The sequence below is a fragment of the Strigops habroptila genome, chromosome 1 (assembly GCF_004027225.2).
Source record: "Strigops habroptila isolate Jane chromosome 1, bStrHab1.2.pri, whole genome shotgun sequence".
Lineage (NCBI taxonomy): Eukaryota > Metazoa > Chordata > Aves > Psittaciformes > Psittacidae > Strigops > Strigops habroptila.
Window position 1 is genome coordinate 97,148,732 of NC_044277.2, and position 15,781 is coordinate 97,164,512.

The 15,781-nt window shown below is 56.5% G+C and overlaps 2 protein-coding genes across 3 annotated transcripts in view; one reads left to right on the plus strand and one right to left on the minus strand.

Annotated features, from left to right (window-relative positions):
* Positions 1-15,781, plus strand: part of LOC115606116 — a 28,692-nt gene that overhangs the window by 8,786 nt on the left and 4,125 nt on the right. The window contains exons 8-19 of the mRNA XM_032919793.1: positions 1,041-1,117; positions 1,492-1,552; positions 1,847-1,976; positions 6,810-6,999; positions 7,087-7,192; positions 7,261-7,877; positions 8,951-9,241; positions 10,598-10,706; positions 11,254-11,367; positions 12,178-14,915; positions 15,273-15,376; positions 15,467-15,705. Of these exons, the coding sequence (XP_032775684.1) occupies positions 1,041-1,117; positions 1,492-1,552; positions 1,847-1,976; positions 6,810-6,999; positions 7,087-7,192; positions 7,261-7,877; positions 8,951-9,241; positions 10,598-10,706; positions 11,254-11,367; positions 12,178-14,915; positions 15,273-15,376; positions 15,467-15,705 (4,776 nt within the window). The remainder of the gene's footprint in view (positions 1-1,040; positions 1,118-1,491; positions 1,553-1,846; positions 1,977-6,809; positions 7,000-7,086; positions 7,193-7,260; positions 7,878-8,950; positions 9,242-10,597; positions 10,707-11,253; positions 11,368-12,177; positions 14,916-15,272; positions 15,377-15,466; positions 15,706-15,781) is intronic.
* Positions 53-7,538, minus strand: LOC115611004. Of its 2 annotated transcripts, none has more exons than XR_003992427.1 (2): positions 6,702-7,538; positions 53-2,104 (listed from the first exon to the last, which is right to left on the minus strand). XR_003992427.1 is itself a non-coding variant. In XM_030493272.1 (2 exons), the coding sequence occupies exon 2, from the start codon at positions 1,681-1,683 to the stop codon at positions 481-483; it is 1,203 nt and encodes a 400-aa protein (XP_030349132.1). In that variant the 5' UTR covers positions 1,684-2,104; positions 2,704-3,268; the 3' UTR covers positions 53-480. The 2 variants fall into 2 exon arrangements, 1 of the variants encoding a protein (XP_030349132.1); XM_030493272.1 differs by lacking the exon at positions 6,702-7,538 and adding an exon at positions 2,704-3,268.

The following is a 15,781-nucleotide window of genomic DNA, read 5'->3' on the forward strand; positions in this document are numbered from 1 at the left end:
ATCCCCGTGTGTTAGAACCTTAAACCCTTTTCTTGTGAACACTCAGGTCAGACACAGCAGTGAAGCAGCGATTTATTAAATGCTTTTGCAAAAACAGGTGTCCTGGTAAGTAAACACACCCAATGGCTACAAAGTTCTTCCCTTTATTCCCTATCCGCGACTGCAAAGTTCCTCCCTTGTTTCCCACTGGTTGGGTACTATCCAACATCCCACGTGAAGTCCTGCCCCTCTCTGCATCTCCCCCTACTCTAATTCGAGAGCCTGCTCCCCTTCTTTGCTAACCTCCTTTTATGTTATGGTTTCTGCACATTGCTGAACTTGTTATGAGCTGTAACCACAAACCCAGCTCCTGCCAGAGCTTCCCGCCTTGCCATCGTGTTCTGACAGCTACGTTTGGTTAATGGCCGATGGCAAAAACAGCATCTTAATACTTTTTACAATTCACCCTTTTTGTTTGAATATTTGCTTTTCGCATAAATTTTAAGGTACTGTTCCCTTCTCAAATGCCAAAGTAAACGGAATGGCCAACTGGACAATCGCACACGTGCCTTTCCAATTTGGAGGAAGCGTGGGTCTCAAGACTCTCCCTCCACAATACCACCACAGGTCCGTTCTGGGGATGCTCAGAGCTGAGTAATTACCCGTTTCCTCCTCAGCCACGTTTAGCAATTCCGTGCACATCTCCAGCTGTCCGAGATCTTTGGTAGCACCCACACCCTGCCGTGAGAGACAAGCTGTATGGTTACCAGCTGCCACGGAGAAGGTGGGGGGTACCTTGATATCCTTCTTCCGTAGTGCAGGGAACAGCAGAGAAAGGGACTTACAGGCTTCGCTTCCCCATGCAGTCCTTTCCTGGTACAATGCGATCATACACCTCATTCCTTGTGCATCCTTACTCCATCCTAAAGGAAAAGGGACTACCTGTGCTGTAGGTCGCCCCGAAGCGCATGCATCACAATTGCTTCTATTTAAGCTTTTCACTCTATATTTGATCAGTTCTACCCCGGTATTGGTATCTCCATATCCTGCTTCTGTTTCAGATGGGCGCTTCAAATCTTTCACCTTTTCTACCTTACGAGTATTTGGTGGAGTCCCTGCTTCTGCTGCTGGAGGAACGGTAGTGCCTGGAGTTTGGGTATGTTCATTTCTCTTTGGTTCCCAAACTACGATCCTAAATCGAGCAAGCGGATCTTTTCCTGTGACATCCGCCCCTAGGCCGTAAGTTTGGCTTACTTCCCCATCAGCATTTGTAATGGTAAGTATTATGGGATTGCATTCTAAATCCTTACAGTCAGGTTCCACGTGACCTTTAAACATTGCAATTTTACTTTTTAGAGATTTCCCCCGAGCACTGGGTGAGACCCACCCATTAAAGGCAGTTGTAAACCAAACATCACTCCACCCGGGACAAGGCGGTCCCCAGTATGGTTGGAGGTAATACTCTGGGCATAAGTATTTATCGTGACTGCTTAACTTCCTTTGCTCTTTTAGATCTCCACACGTGAGTACCTGACAGGCGTCAAATTGGATAGTTTGCGGATTGTGTGCCTTAGTAATATTTATCCACAATTTGACTGGATATCCCAGCAACCCTCTCATTTGCTCAACATAGGCTTCTTGTTCCAAACTTTTGCCTTCAATTCCTAATAGATATAAGTTCATTAGCACTATGACCTTCCACATTTTTAGGTTTTTTGCTAATCAGCCCCCCCCTTCTCTTTTATCCCCAAACCCTATGTTTTCAGCACAGCAAATACAGCAAAAGTACAAAATAATCTTATAAAGGTTCTTGCAAGTGTTTGGAAGCAAGAGTGAATGCTTATTGTCTCTTTATCTTAATATACAGGAGGTTCTCAGTTGGTTGTCACGCCACTGCCCGTCTTCAGCTGGGAGTTCCACCGGTCCTTTGATCCTCACAGAGTGTGTCCAACCTCTTTTGGCAGTCCTCACAGCAGTGTCAGTGGTCAACAAGACCGGTAACGGGCCGTCCCATCCAGGCTGTAGTTTAAAGTCCTTCCATGACTTGATCAGTATCCGGTCCCCTGGTTGAATGGAATGGACCGTGAATTCCAAGGGTGGCGTTTGAGCGCGGAGTCCTTTGTTTCTGAGAAAAGACAAGGAAGAAGACAGCCCCAGTAGGTAATTCTTTAGGAAGATATCCTTAGTTTCAAACTGCAGGATCTCACCGACCTTACCCACATAAGGTAGACCAAATAACATTTCATACGACTCCAAAGGCGTTTTTGTATAGATAGTTCCTTCACTTTCTTTTAATATTTGTAAAGCCTGGTTCAGGGCATATAATTCACGAGTTCAGGCTGACCAAGTATTTGGTAGTTGCCCTGCTTCCCTTATACTATGATCGTTCCCATCAGCAACTGCATAACCATTGTGCCTTCTTCCCTCTAGGAGCCGGGAGGAGCCATCAATGAATAGGCGGAGGCCAGCATTTAGTGGTGTATCTCTTAGATCAGGACGTACCTTTGTTTGGTACTCTATTATGTCAAGGCAATTGTGTTCAAGATTCTGACTATCTGCTTCCCCTTCCCACAAAAAGGTGGCTGGATTGAGACATGAACCAGTAGTTAAGACTAGATCATCTTTTTCCATTAACATAGCTTCGTATTTCAGAATCCTGGAATTGGTAAGCCATCTCCCTGCCTTCTCAGTTAAGACTGTTTTTACTTGATGTGGAGTGCTTACCACAAGTGCTCCTCCAAAGGTTAGCTTTCTACTTTCCTCTACCAAAAGGGCAGTAGCTGCAACTGCTTGCACACACTCTGGCCATCCTCGAGAGACTGGATCCACTAATTTAGAAAGGTAGGCTACGGGTTGTCTCCCCGGTTCTGAGCCAAGACTCCCAGAGCCATTCACCTGTGGCAAATAAATGAAAGGGTTTGCCTAGGGATGGCAAAGCTAACATGGGAGCAGTTATCAAACTTTGGTTTAGCTTCTGCACTAGTTCTTCTTTGTAACACATCAGGTTCTTCTTCTAATAATTTCAAGTACAATCCCTTTGTCTTCTGCGCATATGACTCAATCCACAAGTGACGGTAGCCTGTCAGCCCTAGCAACTTTCTCAGCTCCTTGTTAGTCCTTGGGAGAGGTAATTCAACTATTCCTTTTATTCTCTTTGGGTTTATATTTCGCTTTCCTTCACTCATCAAGTGTCCCAGGTATTTGTCGTGGTTCAAGCCCAGCCGGTAACTCAGAACCACGCAGCCACTCGCTCACTCCCCCTCTTCTTCCTCCCCGCTCCTGGCGAGATCAGGAAGAGAATCAGAAGAATGTAACTCCCACGGGTTGAGATAAGAGCAGTCCAGTAACTAAGGTATAATACAAAACCACTGCTGCTACCACCAGTAATAATAGTGATTAGTGAAATAACAAGGGGAGAGGATACAATTGCTCACCACCTGCCGACCGATACCCAGCCCGACCCGAGCAGTGATCTTGCCCTTCCGGGTAACTCCCCCCAGTTTATACACTGGGCATGAGGTGCTGTGGTATGGAATACCCCTTTGGCCGGTTTGGGTCAGGTGTCCTGTCTCTGCTTCCTCCCGGCTTCTTGTGTCCCTCCTCACTTGCAGACTGTGAGAAACTGAAAAGTCCTTGATCAGAGTGAGCATTACTTAGTAACGACTGAAACATCGGTGTGTCATCAGCATTGTTCCCAGACTGAAGCCAGAACACAGCAATGCACCAGCTACTCAGAAGAATAACTGTTACAGCTGAAACCAGGACAGTATTTGACCTCTTCTTCTACATATTGCAATCTGTCCTTTGATACTCTTAGGCCTTGCTCTCCCACAAAGTTTAGTGATGCCTTTGTAACTTGTGCTACTGCCTCTTTCTTTTTGCCTGAAATTAACAAATCATCCACGTATTGCAACAGGGCAACGTGTGGGGGTGCTTTGAATTTTTCTAATACTTGTTCTAACACCTGCACAAATAAATTGGGTGACTCTAAATCCCTGCAGCAACACCATCCACTGAAACTGCTGTTTACGCCCCGCGTAGGGGTCCTTCCATTCCAATCCAAACATGTCTCAGCTTTCTGGATCCAACGGGCATGCCCAAAAGGCATCCTTCAGATCTTCCACATTGAACCATTCCTGTTCATGTGGTGTTTTACTCATTATGGTATAAGGATTTGGGACCACTGGATGCTGGACATGGACTATTTGGTTCAGTTTTCTCAGATCCTGGACCAAACAATATGACCCACCAGATTTTCTTCCAGGTAAAAAGGGGACACACAGGGTTCCAACAGCCCGTCTTTGGTCAAAGCTTCTATGACCTGCTGAAGCCCTTTGCGTCCTTCCAGTGGGACAGGATATTGCTTTTGGTTTACCACCTCTCCTTCCCTTTTCAATTTGATTTTTAAAGGGTTTCTGTTCAATCCTCCCCTATTTCCTTCTTTCACCTAAACTACTGGATCTATTTCCTTTTCATCTTTTTTTCTTAATAGGGCCATAAACATAAGGATTTGATCCCTATAAGTTTTCACTTCTAGTCCTAACTGTCCAATCAAACCTCTTCCTAATAAATTGCTCCCTGCCTCAGGAATATATAAAAATTGCCCTTTAATTGTTCCATTTCCTAATGTTAATGTGGTGTTTTCAAACACGGGGACTGAGAATCCTTCCCCTTTTACTCCTGAGACTATCAATTTTTGATCAGCTAGTTTCAACCCTGGGGGTATAAAGTTTAATGAGGTTTGAGCAGCTCCTGTACCAAGTCAAAAAACCTCTTCCTCATCCTGAGGTCCCTCCTTCAAACTGACCAAGGGTTCTTGGTGGGACCTAAAGTTAAGAAACCCCTGCCTCCCCTATTCAGTATCTTCACAGGTCATCAACAGGATTACCCGCTCCTCCTCCTCAAGATTGGGACACTCACATTTAAAATGCCCACTTTTCCCCCACAGGAAGCAACATGCTGATGGCTGGGCAACCTGTGGCGATCGCCAAGGTCTTCCCTGTCCCCTGCTGTGAGGAGGAAGCATTACACCCCTCGTACCTCTTCCTCTTCCCTTTGCCCATGGTCCTCAACCCCTTTGAACCATTGGTTTTAATTCTCTTTTCCACCACTTGATTCACTGTGGACATCATCATTTTTGCTTTTTGCTTTTGTTTCTCCTCCTCTTGCTTTACAAAACCTTTTTGGGCTTCCCTTAGTAATTCCTCTAAGGGTCTTTCACTTCACCCGTCTATTTTCCGTATCTTTTTCCTAATGCCCGGCCAAGCCTTCATTACAAAATGGACTTTCAGTGGTCCCTGGGCTAGAGAGTCTTCAGGATTCATTCCTGGATACTTCCTTATTTAATCCCTCAATCACTGCAGGAACACTGGGGGGGGTTCATCTTTTCCTTGTTCTGTTTCAAAAGCCTTTGCAAAATTCTGAGATTTTGGGGCTGCTGCTTTTATTCCTTGGATTATTAAGTCTCCTAAATCGCCCATATTAGCCCAGTGGGCTGGGTTATTATTATCCCAATTTGGGTCCACACTGGGAAACTTTTGCTCTGCTGGTATAACTCCTTGACCAGGCGGGTGCCTTCTTTCCCACTCCTGCATGGCTGCACTTCTAATCATTCCCCTTTCCTCTCTGGTAAATAAGATATTTGTTATAGACACCATTTCTTCCCAAGGATAAAAGTTGGGTCCCAAAAACTGATCTAATTGCTCTGCTAATCCTAGAGGGTCTTCAATTAAAGGTGTAATTTCTTAACATTTCTAACTTCAGTGCTGGTGAGTGGGGCGCTCACGTACCCTCCTTGTCCTGCACCCAGAGGAACCTCCCGCAAGGGACAGAAGCTCTCGGTAATTCCCCCTTTCTCGGGGTGTTCTTTCCCTGCGGGTATAAGAAAGCTCAGGAGATCTTTCTTACATTGTTGCAGTTAAGTTTGAATATTCAACCTGAGATGGGGCACTGGCTGTAACCTGGATGAGTTAACTGGTCATCCCATGGGAGAGAGGATAGAATAAAGTTCTTAAGCTAATTTCATCAGGGTTTTCTGGAGGGGGACTGGGAACAACTGGAGGAGGAGGCAAAAATTTCAATGGCTCCCAGGCTTTGGACTTCCCAGGATCTTCTTGAGGTTTTTCACTGATTGTTTTCAAAGGCAGTAACTGAGCTGCAGGGTTTCCGATCCAGCATGCAGCATAATCGGAGTCTTCCTGCAAAAAGGGTTTCTTACTATTTACGTACAGATTTAAAGTCTGACATACCCAAGCTTCATCTGCGCCGTATTTTGGCCAGAAAACGGCCGGTGGTTCAACACTCTCTTTCACCCAAACAAAACAACAGTACTGTATCAGCTTTTTCTTATTCTTCCCTCTGGTAAAGAACATATCTTTCCAAGATTTTAACATCCTCCCTACGGGACTATCTGGAGGAATGTTATTCCTGGGATGATTCTTCTCATCTCCTCTCCTTCTTTAGGCCGACTCTTATGCCCTATTCTGTTTCCTGAGACTTCCTTTCAACAAGTCCTTACGCTTTGTCCTTCTCCAGCTGTATCCCTCATGGAACAACAGAAACGCGGATCCAGACTCCACACTTTGTTTCGTACTTATTTGTACCTCTCAGACACACACACTCACTCAACTATTCTAAGTATGTCTCTAAGTCTCTAACCACGATTCCAAGCCTCTCAGAATGTCCCAACCACCAAGGTAACACTTAACGCCCCATTTTCCTACCTTGGTCCGTGCACGGAGTTGGCTGGTCACTGACAGATGGAAAAACTACTTTTTCCTTCTCTTTTTCCCCTCTGGTTCACCGGGTCCACCTTATACAAACGGTCTCAGGTCAGCAGCTGCAGAAGCTGCGTTGGAACCAATGGGACGCGTCCCACCGTCCTTCGGCGGCGGAGGTCCCCTCGATGACAACTTCACCCCCAACGAGCTGTCAGAACTCAAACACTCTTGCAAACACTCAGGTCAGACACAGCAGCGAAGCAGCGATTTATTAAATGCATTTGCAAAAACGGGTGTCCTGGTAAGTAAACACACCCAACGACTACAAAGTTCTTCCCTTTATCCCGCAAAGTCCCTCCCTTGTTCCCCACTGGTTGGGTGCTCCCAGGCTCGAGCCTATCCGGGGCGCCCGCACACCCCCCGTGGAGTCCCGCCCCTGTCCGCAGCTCCCTCCGCTCCCACTCGAGAGCTCGCTCCGCTGCGTGCCCAGCCCGGTACGTTGCGGTGTGTGCACGGCCGGGGGCTCGTTGCGCGCTGTACCCGCTAACCCGGCTCCTGACAGAGTTTCCCGCCTTGACCGCCATCTTGTTATCTCGTTCGGACAGTCGCGGTCGGTTAATGGCGGACTGCAAAAACAGTATCTTAACACGTTATGCAGGAGCAGGGCCGGGCGCTGGCGGGGGCCGGGACCCCGCACCGAGCCGGGCCGCCCCGCGCAGGCTCCCCCCGAGCCCCGGAGGTGCAGCCGGTGCCGGTACCGGGGGAGGAGCGTTTTCTGCTGGCGCCGGCAGGGGGCGCTGCCGGCAGCGCTACGGCTGCGGCCCCAGAGGTCGGAGCCCCCTTCCCTCCTCTTCTTCCTCCTCTTTTTCCTCCCCCTCCCCCGCCGCCGACGAGCGTGGTGACGTCACCGCCGCGGTGACGTCATCGTGTCGCGGGACATCGCCCGCCCGTGAGTTCCCCTGGGGAGGCGGCTCCGGGACCTGGCGGGGGGGGGGGGCTCGCCATGGCAACGCGCGGCCTGGCGCCGGCGCCGAGAGGGCCGGGGGGGGGGGCACCGGAGGGCGCCGGGGCCGGGGGCCTGCTCCCGGGGAGCGGGGCGCGCCCGGGCCGCTCGATCCCAGTGAACCGGGCGGTGCTGTGCCGGCCCGGGAAGCACCGGCACCCCCCCGCCATTGCCCTGTCCGTACCCGCGGCTGCCAGGGGAGGAGAGGCGGGAAAAGCACCGTTGCTTCCCGGGGTGTGGAACACGGGGTTGGGATGGGAGCACCGGTGGGGGGGGGCCGAGGCCGCGGGTGTCGCACCGGGTCTGGCCCCCGTGGCCGGCTTCTGCCACCGCCGGTGTCCTGTCACATCAGCCGGCAGCACCTCCCGCTGCTCCACCCCCTTCTCCGGGTGTCATGGGATGGGGCCTCGGACCCTCTCCCTCCGTTTTGGATCCACGTCCTGCACCCATGCTCCTGGGAGCCGCTTCTCTCCTTTGGAGCAGCGGCTATGGCAGCGGGATGGTGCCATGGGCAGGCATCTGCACCCCTGCCTGCACTGAGAGCCTCGGGAATCCCCCACCCCGCACAGCATTCCCAGTGCTCCTTGGCCATGCCAGGGTCGGTGATGGCTGTGGGGAGGGATGTGGCCCCATTACACTGGCCATGGCACCATGGTGGCACTTAATGGTGGGGGTAACGATACTTGGAGCACTGGGAACCATGTCACCACAACGGGTGCCCGCACCGGAGAATCCCAGCGCTGCCAGGGAGGGAGGAAGGGTTGGGATCCCGCCAGCTCCCACATGGCCCCTCTCGCCAGCCAGATTCCAAACCCTGTTCTGTGAACAAGGAGTTTGGCAGAGTGTTCCTGGGGTGATGTGGGATACGGGGGCTCTCCCGGTAGCTCCATCCTCGAGGCGCCGTGCCAGGGTGCTTGGGTGGGAGGGACGTGCTGGGCACCTCTAGAAAAGACGGGTGAGGCGTGAAACCGGGCTGGGAGGCGTTTGCCTGGTCTCTCTCCAGGTGGGTTTTGGGGAGCTGGGAGTGAGACCCTCGCTCCCTGCGGCACAGGGTGAGGCCGCACCGGGGCATTTCCCGGCAGCGGCACTTCCCGGTCCCCGGCGCGCGGTGCCGGGGCCTCTCGGCGTGGACTACAAATCCCAGTAGCGCTGCGCGTGCTGGCGGCAGGGAAGCTTTGCCGTAAACAGAACGAATCCGGGCCAGAGCCGGGGTCGGCGCCTTCCTCTCCCCTAAAATAACTCGGGGGAGGAGGAGGAGGAGGAGAAGGAGGAGGAGGAGGGATACAGACACAGCGGGGCCTCTCCCTGTGCGGCCGAGCTTCCCCTCTCGGCGCTTCCCCGCTCACCGGCTTCTCTCTCTCGCTCTGCCAGGGCCCCGGAGCAGCCATTTGGAGGAAGTCGGGGACGAGCGGAGCCCGCGACCGTGGCGGAAGGCGGAGGGGAAGCACGGCCGCCGGCCCGCGCCCTCCCCGGCGCTCATGTCCTCTCCCCTCGCCGGGCGGCCCCGAGGGGAGCCATGTCTGCAGGGGGAGCGCCCCAGGTACGTGGGGGGGGGCGGGTAACGGGTTCCTCGCCATCCCGGTGGAACGGCTGCCGGAGTGGGGGCCCTTCTGACCATGGCAAAGAAGAGCCAGGGTGGCCGGAGGGATCCGGCTCCTCTTCCATTTTGGGGGGGGGTGGATTTGGGGGTTTTCCAGGGGGGTGGGAGCTCTCCCGGTGCTTTTCTCCCCGAGTTGCCGAACAAACCCCCCACAAGAGTTTTATTTTCTTCTAAATTGGCGCTTCTTAAAGTCACGGCAGGCGTCAGAGCGTGGCGGGTGCCGCGTCTCCTGCCATCTGCTCCCCTCGCGCTCCTGCCAAGCTGCGGAGGAGTTCCGAGGGAAGAGGGGAGGAATCCTGGGGGGGGGTGAAGATGGGTGGATTGGGTGTAGAGCTTCCCGGGAAGAGCCAATCTGGATCCGTGCAGGGGTTCCCTTCCTGGGCGCAGACCCCGGCTGGGCTGGCTGATCCCGTGAAGGGATCCTGTTGGATGGGGCGGGGTGGGATTTGCAGATCCGGAGCGCCACAAGAACACTTTGAAGGTGATCCTGCTGAGTCAGGATCTCCCCCCCCCCGCCATTAGCTCTCAAGTTCAGGTTCAAGGGGTGCAAGGACTTATGTTGAAAGCGGTGTGGTGTGCCCGTTGCCTTGCTGTGGGGCTGGTGGTGGCTTGTGGGCACCGATCCGAAAGCCCTCTGCCTGTCCTTCCGATCAGGGAATTCTTGAGGTGGGAAAAGACTTTTAAGATTGAGTCCAACCATTAAACCAGCGCTGCCAAGACCATGTCCCCAAGTGCCGCATCTACATATCTTAAATCCCTGCAGGGGAGGTGACTCCACCACTGCCCTGGGCAGCCTGTTCCAGCGCTTAACAACTCTTTTGGGGAAGAAGTTTTCCCCAGTATCCAATTTTCCCCAAACCCAATATCCAGGTTTACCTCCCCTGGCACAGCTTGAGGCCATTACCTCTTGTCTTATCGCTTGTTACTTGGGGGAAGAGACCGACCCCACCTCGCTCCATCCTCCTGTCAGGTAGTTGTAGAGAGCAATAAGGTCTCCCCTGAGCCTTCTCTTCTCCAGACTAAACACCCCCAGGTCCCTCAGCCACTCCTCATAAGCCTTGTGCTCCAGGCCCTTCACCAGCTCCGTTGCCCTTCTCTGGACCCGCTTCAGCACCTCAATGTCTCTCTTGTCCTGAGTGTCCTAGAACTGAACACAGGATTTGAGGCACGGCCTCACCAGTGTCGAGCACAGGGGGATGGTCCCTGCCCTCATCCCACCGGCCAAAACCCCCAAAGAAACAGCCCCAAACCCGCGATGGGGACGTGCTGAAACCCTTCTCCTCTCTCCATCACCAGCCTCCCCACGCCCTGAACCTGCTGCCATACCCCCGGCTGAGCGAGGTGCCAAGAGCCGGACACGAGCTGGATGCTGTCAGCACTGAGATCCCGTCTGACCCCTGCACAGGTGATACAGGGTTGTGAGTGCCCTTTGCGTGTTCTCCATTCTGCGGGAGCCCCACTTCCAACGGCTCCTTTTAACCGGGTGGGGGGAGCTTTCGGGGGGGTGTATGTAAACGTGCGCAGATGTGGCACCCCGGGAGGAATCCGCACCCCGAGGCAGTTCCTTCACCCGCTCTGCCCCCACCCCGAGCTGCGCCGCTCAAGATGGAGCCTCTTCTTGGGAGGCCCAGCCTGGAATTAAGCGCATTTTTGCGGTAGCCTTTGAAATCCGATCGGAAAAGCATTGCGCCGGATCCGCAGTTAGCCGGTGAGTGCCGTCTTCCAAGGAACGGCGCTCCTTCCCGCCTTCTGCCTTGCCAGGAGGAGGGAGCCAGGTGCTGGTATTTCCTTTTATCTTTTAATTACACTCCAGGCAGTAGAAGCTTAAAATAGATGAAAGTGATGCCCCCCGGCCTCGTTAATTTTAGCTTCTTCGTGACCACGTCTGCGCCCAGCGTGCGCGTTTCGCGGTGTGCCGGTTCCCGGTGACCGCCTCTTGTGCCTCCAAACAGGCTACAGGTTCTTCAAGCCCGGCGGCTTGTTCGGCATCAAGCAGTCGGAGGAGCCGTACGCCGAGGGGCAGCAGATGCAGGAGGACAGCAAGATCCTCGTGAGCCCCTGCGCGGGTGAGTGCTCCCTGCGGCCCGGCACCGGCTGCGGCACCGCAGGGAAGCTGCCCTGGCTGGGTGGGGGGGTCCTCTTGTGGGCAGAGGCTCTTCAGGGCCAGTTTGCAAGCGTTTGTGGCCAATTTGGCCCAGTTTGCAGCCATTTAGGGCCAGCATGCAGTCATTTTTTACCTATTGGGGCCAGTTTGAGGCCATTTGTGATCAGTTTGCAGTCATTTGCAGCCAGCTTGCAGCCATTTAGGGCTAATTCGCAGCCATTTTGGGCCAGTCTATGGCCATTTGGGGCTGGTTTGCTGGCATTTGGGGCCAGTATGCAGCCATTTGGGGTGAGTATGCAGCCAGTTTGCAGCCATTTTGGGCCAGTTTGCAGCCATTTTGGGCCAGTTTACAGCCATTTTTTACCAGTTTGTGACCACTTGGTGCCAGTATGTAGCCATTTTTGACCAGTGTGGGGCCAGTTTGCAGCCGGTTTTGACCAGTTTGCAAATACTTTGGGCCAGTATGTGGCCATTTCGGGCCATTTGTGGCCTTTTGGGGCCAGTTTGCAGCTATTTGGGGCCACTTAACGACAAGTCTTTGCTGTCGCTGCTGCTGCCAGCACCGCTATAGGCAAGGTAAGGGTGGAGCGGGCTCTGGGAGGGGCCCTGATCCTTCAGGGCATTACAACCCACAACGGTTCAGGTCAGGCAGTCCTATGAGGAGCCGGGAGTCACACCTGATGATCCTTACGGCTCCCTTCCAGCGCGAGATGTTCTGTGATTCCACAAAAGCCTGAAATTAACGTCTCAAATCTCTTTGCAACCCATCCAGTTGAGCCCGGCCGAGTGAATAAAGTCGAGCAGCCCGAGGAGAAGCCCGGGGTAGCTGCCGGCTCCCTGGAGCTGTACCCGGCCACCACCAGCAGCAACAGTCGCTGGTTCCATGCCGGGCAGCGCGCGCCGGAGCGCGCCGGCACGGAGCGGGACGGCGCCGCCAGCCTCAGCCCGCTCTCCAGCCGGGTGGCCTGCTGGGTGCCACAGCTCGGCGCCGGCCCTTTCCGCTGCGCCCAGTGCGGGAAGGGGTTCCGCCAGAAGCAAAGCCTCATCACGCACGAGAGGATCCACACCGGGGAGAAGCCTTACCGCTGCGGGGACTGCGGGAAGAGCTTCAGCCAGCGGCCCAACCTCCTGACCCACCGGCGCGTGCACACCGGGGAGCGCCCCTTCCCCTGCGCGCAGTGCGGCAAGAGCTTCAGCCAGAAGGCCAACCTGCTGGCGCACCAGCGCATCCATGCCGCCGGGGACAAGGCGCTGGCGGGGGGCGAGCAGGAGGACGGCGGTTCCGGCAAGCCGAAGCTGCGGTCCCAAGGGAGGAGTTACCAGGAGGACACCCCCTTCGTCTGCCCCGAGTGCGGGAAGAGCTTCCGGCAGAAGCCCAACCTCATCACCCACCGGCGCATCCACACGGGCGAGCGGCCCTTCACCTGCTTCCTCTGCGGCAGGAGCTTCAACCAGAAGACCAACCTGGTGACCCACTACCGCGTCCACACTGGGGAGCGCCCCTTCGCCTGCACCCAGTGCGGCAAGCGCTTCACCCAGAAAACCAACCTGGTGACGCACCAGAGCACGCACACGGACCTCCGCCCCTTCCCCTGCGGGCAGTGCCAGAAGTGCTTCAAGGACAAGGTCTCCCTCAAAGCCCACCAGAAGACGCATGCCCCGCGCCAGCGGCGCTGCCCAGGCCGCAGCCCTGCCGCTGGGCTGCCCTATGGGGCTGCACCCACCCTGCTGCAGCCCGGGGGGCCCGAGCAAGAGCCCCCCTTCAGCCCTGTGCCGCCGCTGCCCGTTCAGAAGATCCCCGAGGGCCAGGAGCTGTACTCCTGCACGGAGAAGAGCTTCCCCCCGAAGGAGCCGCTCCTGCCACCCCAGCACGCTGCCCTGGGTGAGCAAACCTTCCCCTGTGTCCAGTGCGGGGAGGGCTTCTGCCAGAAGGTGACTCTCCTCAGGCCGCAGCACGGTCCCACCACCGAGGCTCCCGGTGCCGGCGCGGCAGCCTTCCCCCATGGCCCACACCTCCTGGGGCCGCTGGGAGTGCAGCCGGTCCTCGGCGAGGCGACCGCCACAGCCCCCCCGGCCCCTGGGGTGGAGAAGCCCTTCATCTGTAACCAGTGCGGCAACAGCTTCGGCCTCTGGCTGTCCCTCATGGCCCACCAGAAGAGCCACACTGGGCAGAAGTGCTACCCGTGCCCCGAGCACGAGAAGAGCTCCGGCGACGAGCTCTCCCCCAAAGCTCTGCAGGACAAGCAGGCGGAGGGGAGGGCCTGGCTGTGCCCCGAGTGCGGCAGAAGCTTCCCCCAGTACGAGCGGTTGGTGAAGCACCGGCAGAACCACCGCGGCAGAGGGCCCTACCGCTGCGATGTCTGCGGCAAGCGGTTCAGCCTCAAGACCAACCTGGTGACCCACCAGCGCATCCACACGGGTGAGCGGCCCTTCACCTGCGGCGTCTGCGGCCGCCGCTTCAACCAGAAAGGCAACCTGGTGACCCACTACCGCACCCACACCGGGGAGCGCCCCTTCGCCTGCACCCAATGTGGCAAGCGCTTCGCCCAGAAGCCCAACCTCATCGCCCACCAGAAGACCCACACGGGCCGGCAGCCCTTCACCTGCCTCGAGTGTCCCAAGCGCTTCAAGAGCAAGCTCTCCCTGCGGGTGCACCAGCGGGTGCACGTGGCCGAGCGGCCCCAGGGCGAGCCGGGCCAGCCCCCCGCGCCGCAGAGCCACGCCGGCAGCCCCTACCCCTGCTCGCTGTGCGGGGAGAGCTTCGAGGAGCACGGGGAGCTGCAGCTGCACCGGCAGGGCCACGCCGGGGAGCGGCCCCACGCCTGCGCCGAGTGCGGGAAGCGCTTCCGCCAGAAGGTGAACTTGGCCGTTCACCAGAGGACCCACACCGGGGAGCGACCGTTCCGCTGCGCCGAGTGTGGCAAGGGCTTCAGCCAGAAGGCTCACCTGCTTCGGCACCGCAGGACACATGCCGGTGCCATCCCACCTTCCTGCTGCGAGGGGACCTGCTCGGCACACCAGGACGAGCCGGACGGCAGCGGCGCTCCCCTGGGAAAGGGCTCAGAGCCCCCCAGCTTGCTGCTGCCCCCCTGCTCCCGCGGAGCCGCTCATGGATCGCTGCCTCGGGATGAGCTGCGGCCGGGAGCGCAGCCCCCCAACAGACCCGACAGCCCCTCGGGCGCAGCCGACATCCTCCTGCAGCTGATGCAGGAAGAGCAGCAGCACCTCGTGCCCGGCTCCCACCCCCCGCAGGAGGGACCCCCGGGGCCCTGTAAGTGCACCGAGAGCGGGGAGGGCTTGAGCCCGAAGCCGCCGAGCCTGCTGCCGCAGTGCTGCTGTGCCGACTGCCTCAGCCAGCGGCAGCTGCTCCTCAAGCCGCAGCCCGAGTGCCGAGCGGAGCTCTGGTGCAAGTACAGCGGCTGCGCCAGGAGCTTTGAGGAGAAACGAGTCCTGAGAGTGCCTGAGAGAGCGCACGGCGAAGAGAAGCCCTCGCCGTGCCCCAGCTGCTTGTAACGCCGGCGCGGGCTGCCGAAACCCGCCTCTGGCGAGGGCCTGCGCCACCTCGCTCCTGCACTAAGAGACACTGAAGCTGAAGAGGCGGCAGCTCGCGCTGAGGAGCGATCGCTCACCAAACAAGGACAGTGCCGAGGAAGAGCTGCTGGCTGGGAATCGTGGTGCCTGCCAGGTCACAGAGGTGGTGGCTGCTCAGGAGGCTCCGAGGCCCCGGTGCAGGACTCGGGAAGCAGGACTCGGATGTGCCGCAGGAGCTTCTGTCTTGTGAACGTACCAAATCCGTCGAGGGGACGGAGCTGAGAAGCAGAGACAGAGCCCGGGTCCACGGCGCTGGCTCCTGCTGTGCCTGCACAGACCGTTGTGAACGGGAAGAGCTCAGGATCTCGGATCTGTCGGCTTAAAAACCGCCTCTGCCAGGCAGTGGCACGTCTGCCTGCTCCTGCCTCCGGCTCAGCTGGGTGATGCATGGACCCAGAGATGCTGTGAGGCAGGTGGGGGCCTCCATGGGTCAAAAGCTTCTCCCAGAAGCCCCTGTCCTTCTCTTCCAGAGTGGATGTCACTCCGCAAGGACGCATTCGGGATGGAGAGCTGCGACCTGCTGGCCTGGCCAGAGCGGGACTGGGACTCAGCCAGGACTTCCCGCTCATGGGCAGCACAATCCGGCCTGGGGCTACCCCAGGGGTGGCACGAGGAGCCAGGAAAATGGGAAACAGCTGGGAAAATGGCCTGGAAGCATCTCGGCTCACCTCTGCTTCCAAAAGGGACCTGGAGAAGCTTCTCCTCCGAGGTCGGAGGGGCACGGGGGAAGATGGGGGGTGGGAAAGGGGGGGTGGTGGGGGCTTGTGCTTCTCTGCTTGCTCTGT

Excerpts from the sequence above, each read along its gene's own strand:
- LOC115611004 (XM_030493272.1), bottom strand. The coding sequence starts at position 1,683 with ATGTGGAAGGTCATAGTGCTAATGAACTTATATCTATTAGGAATTGAA.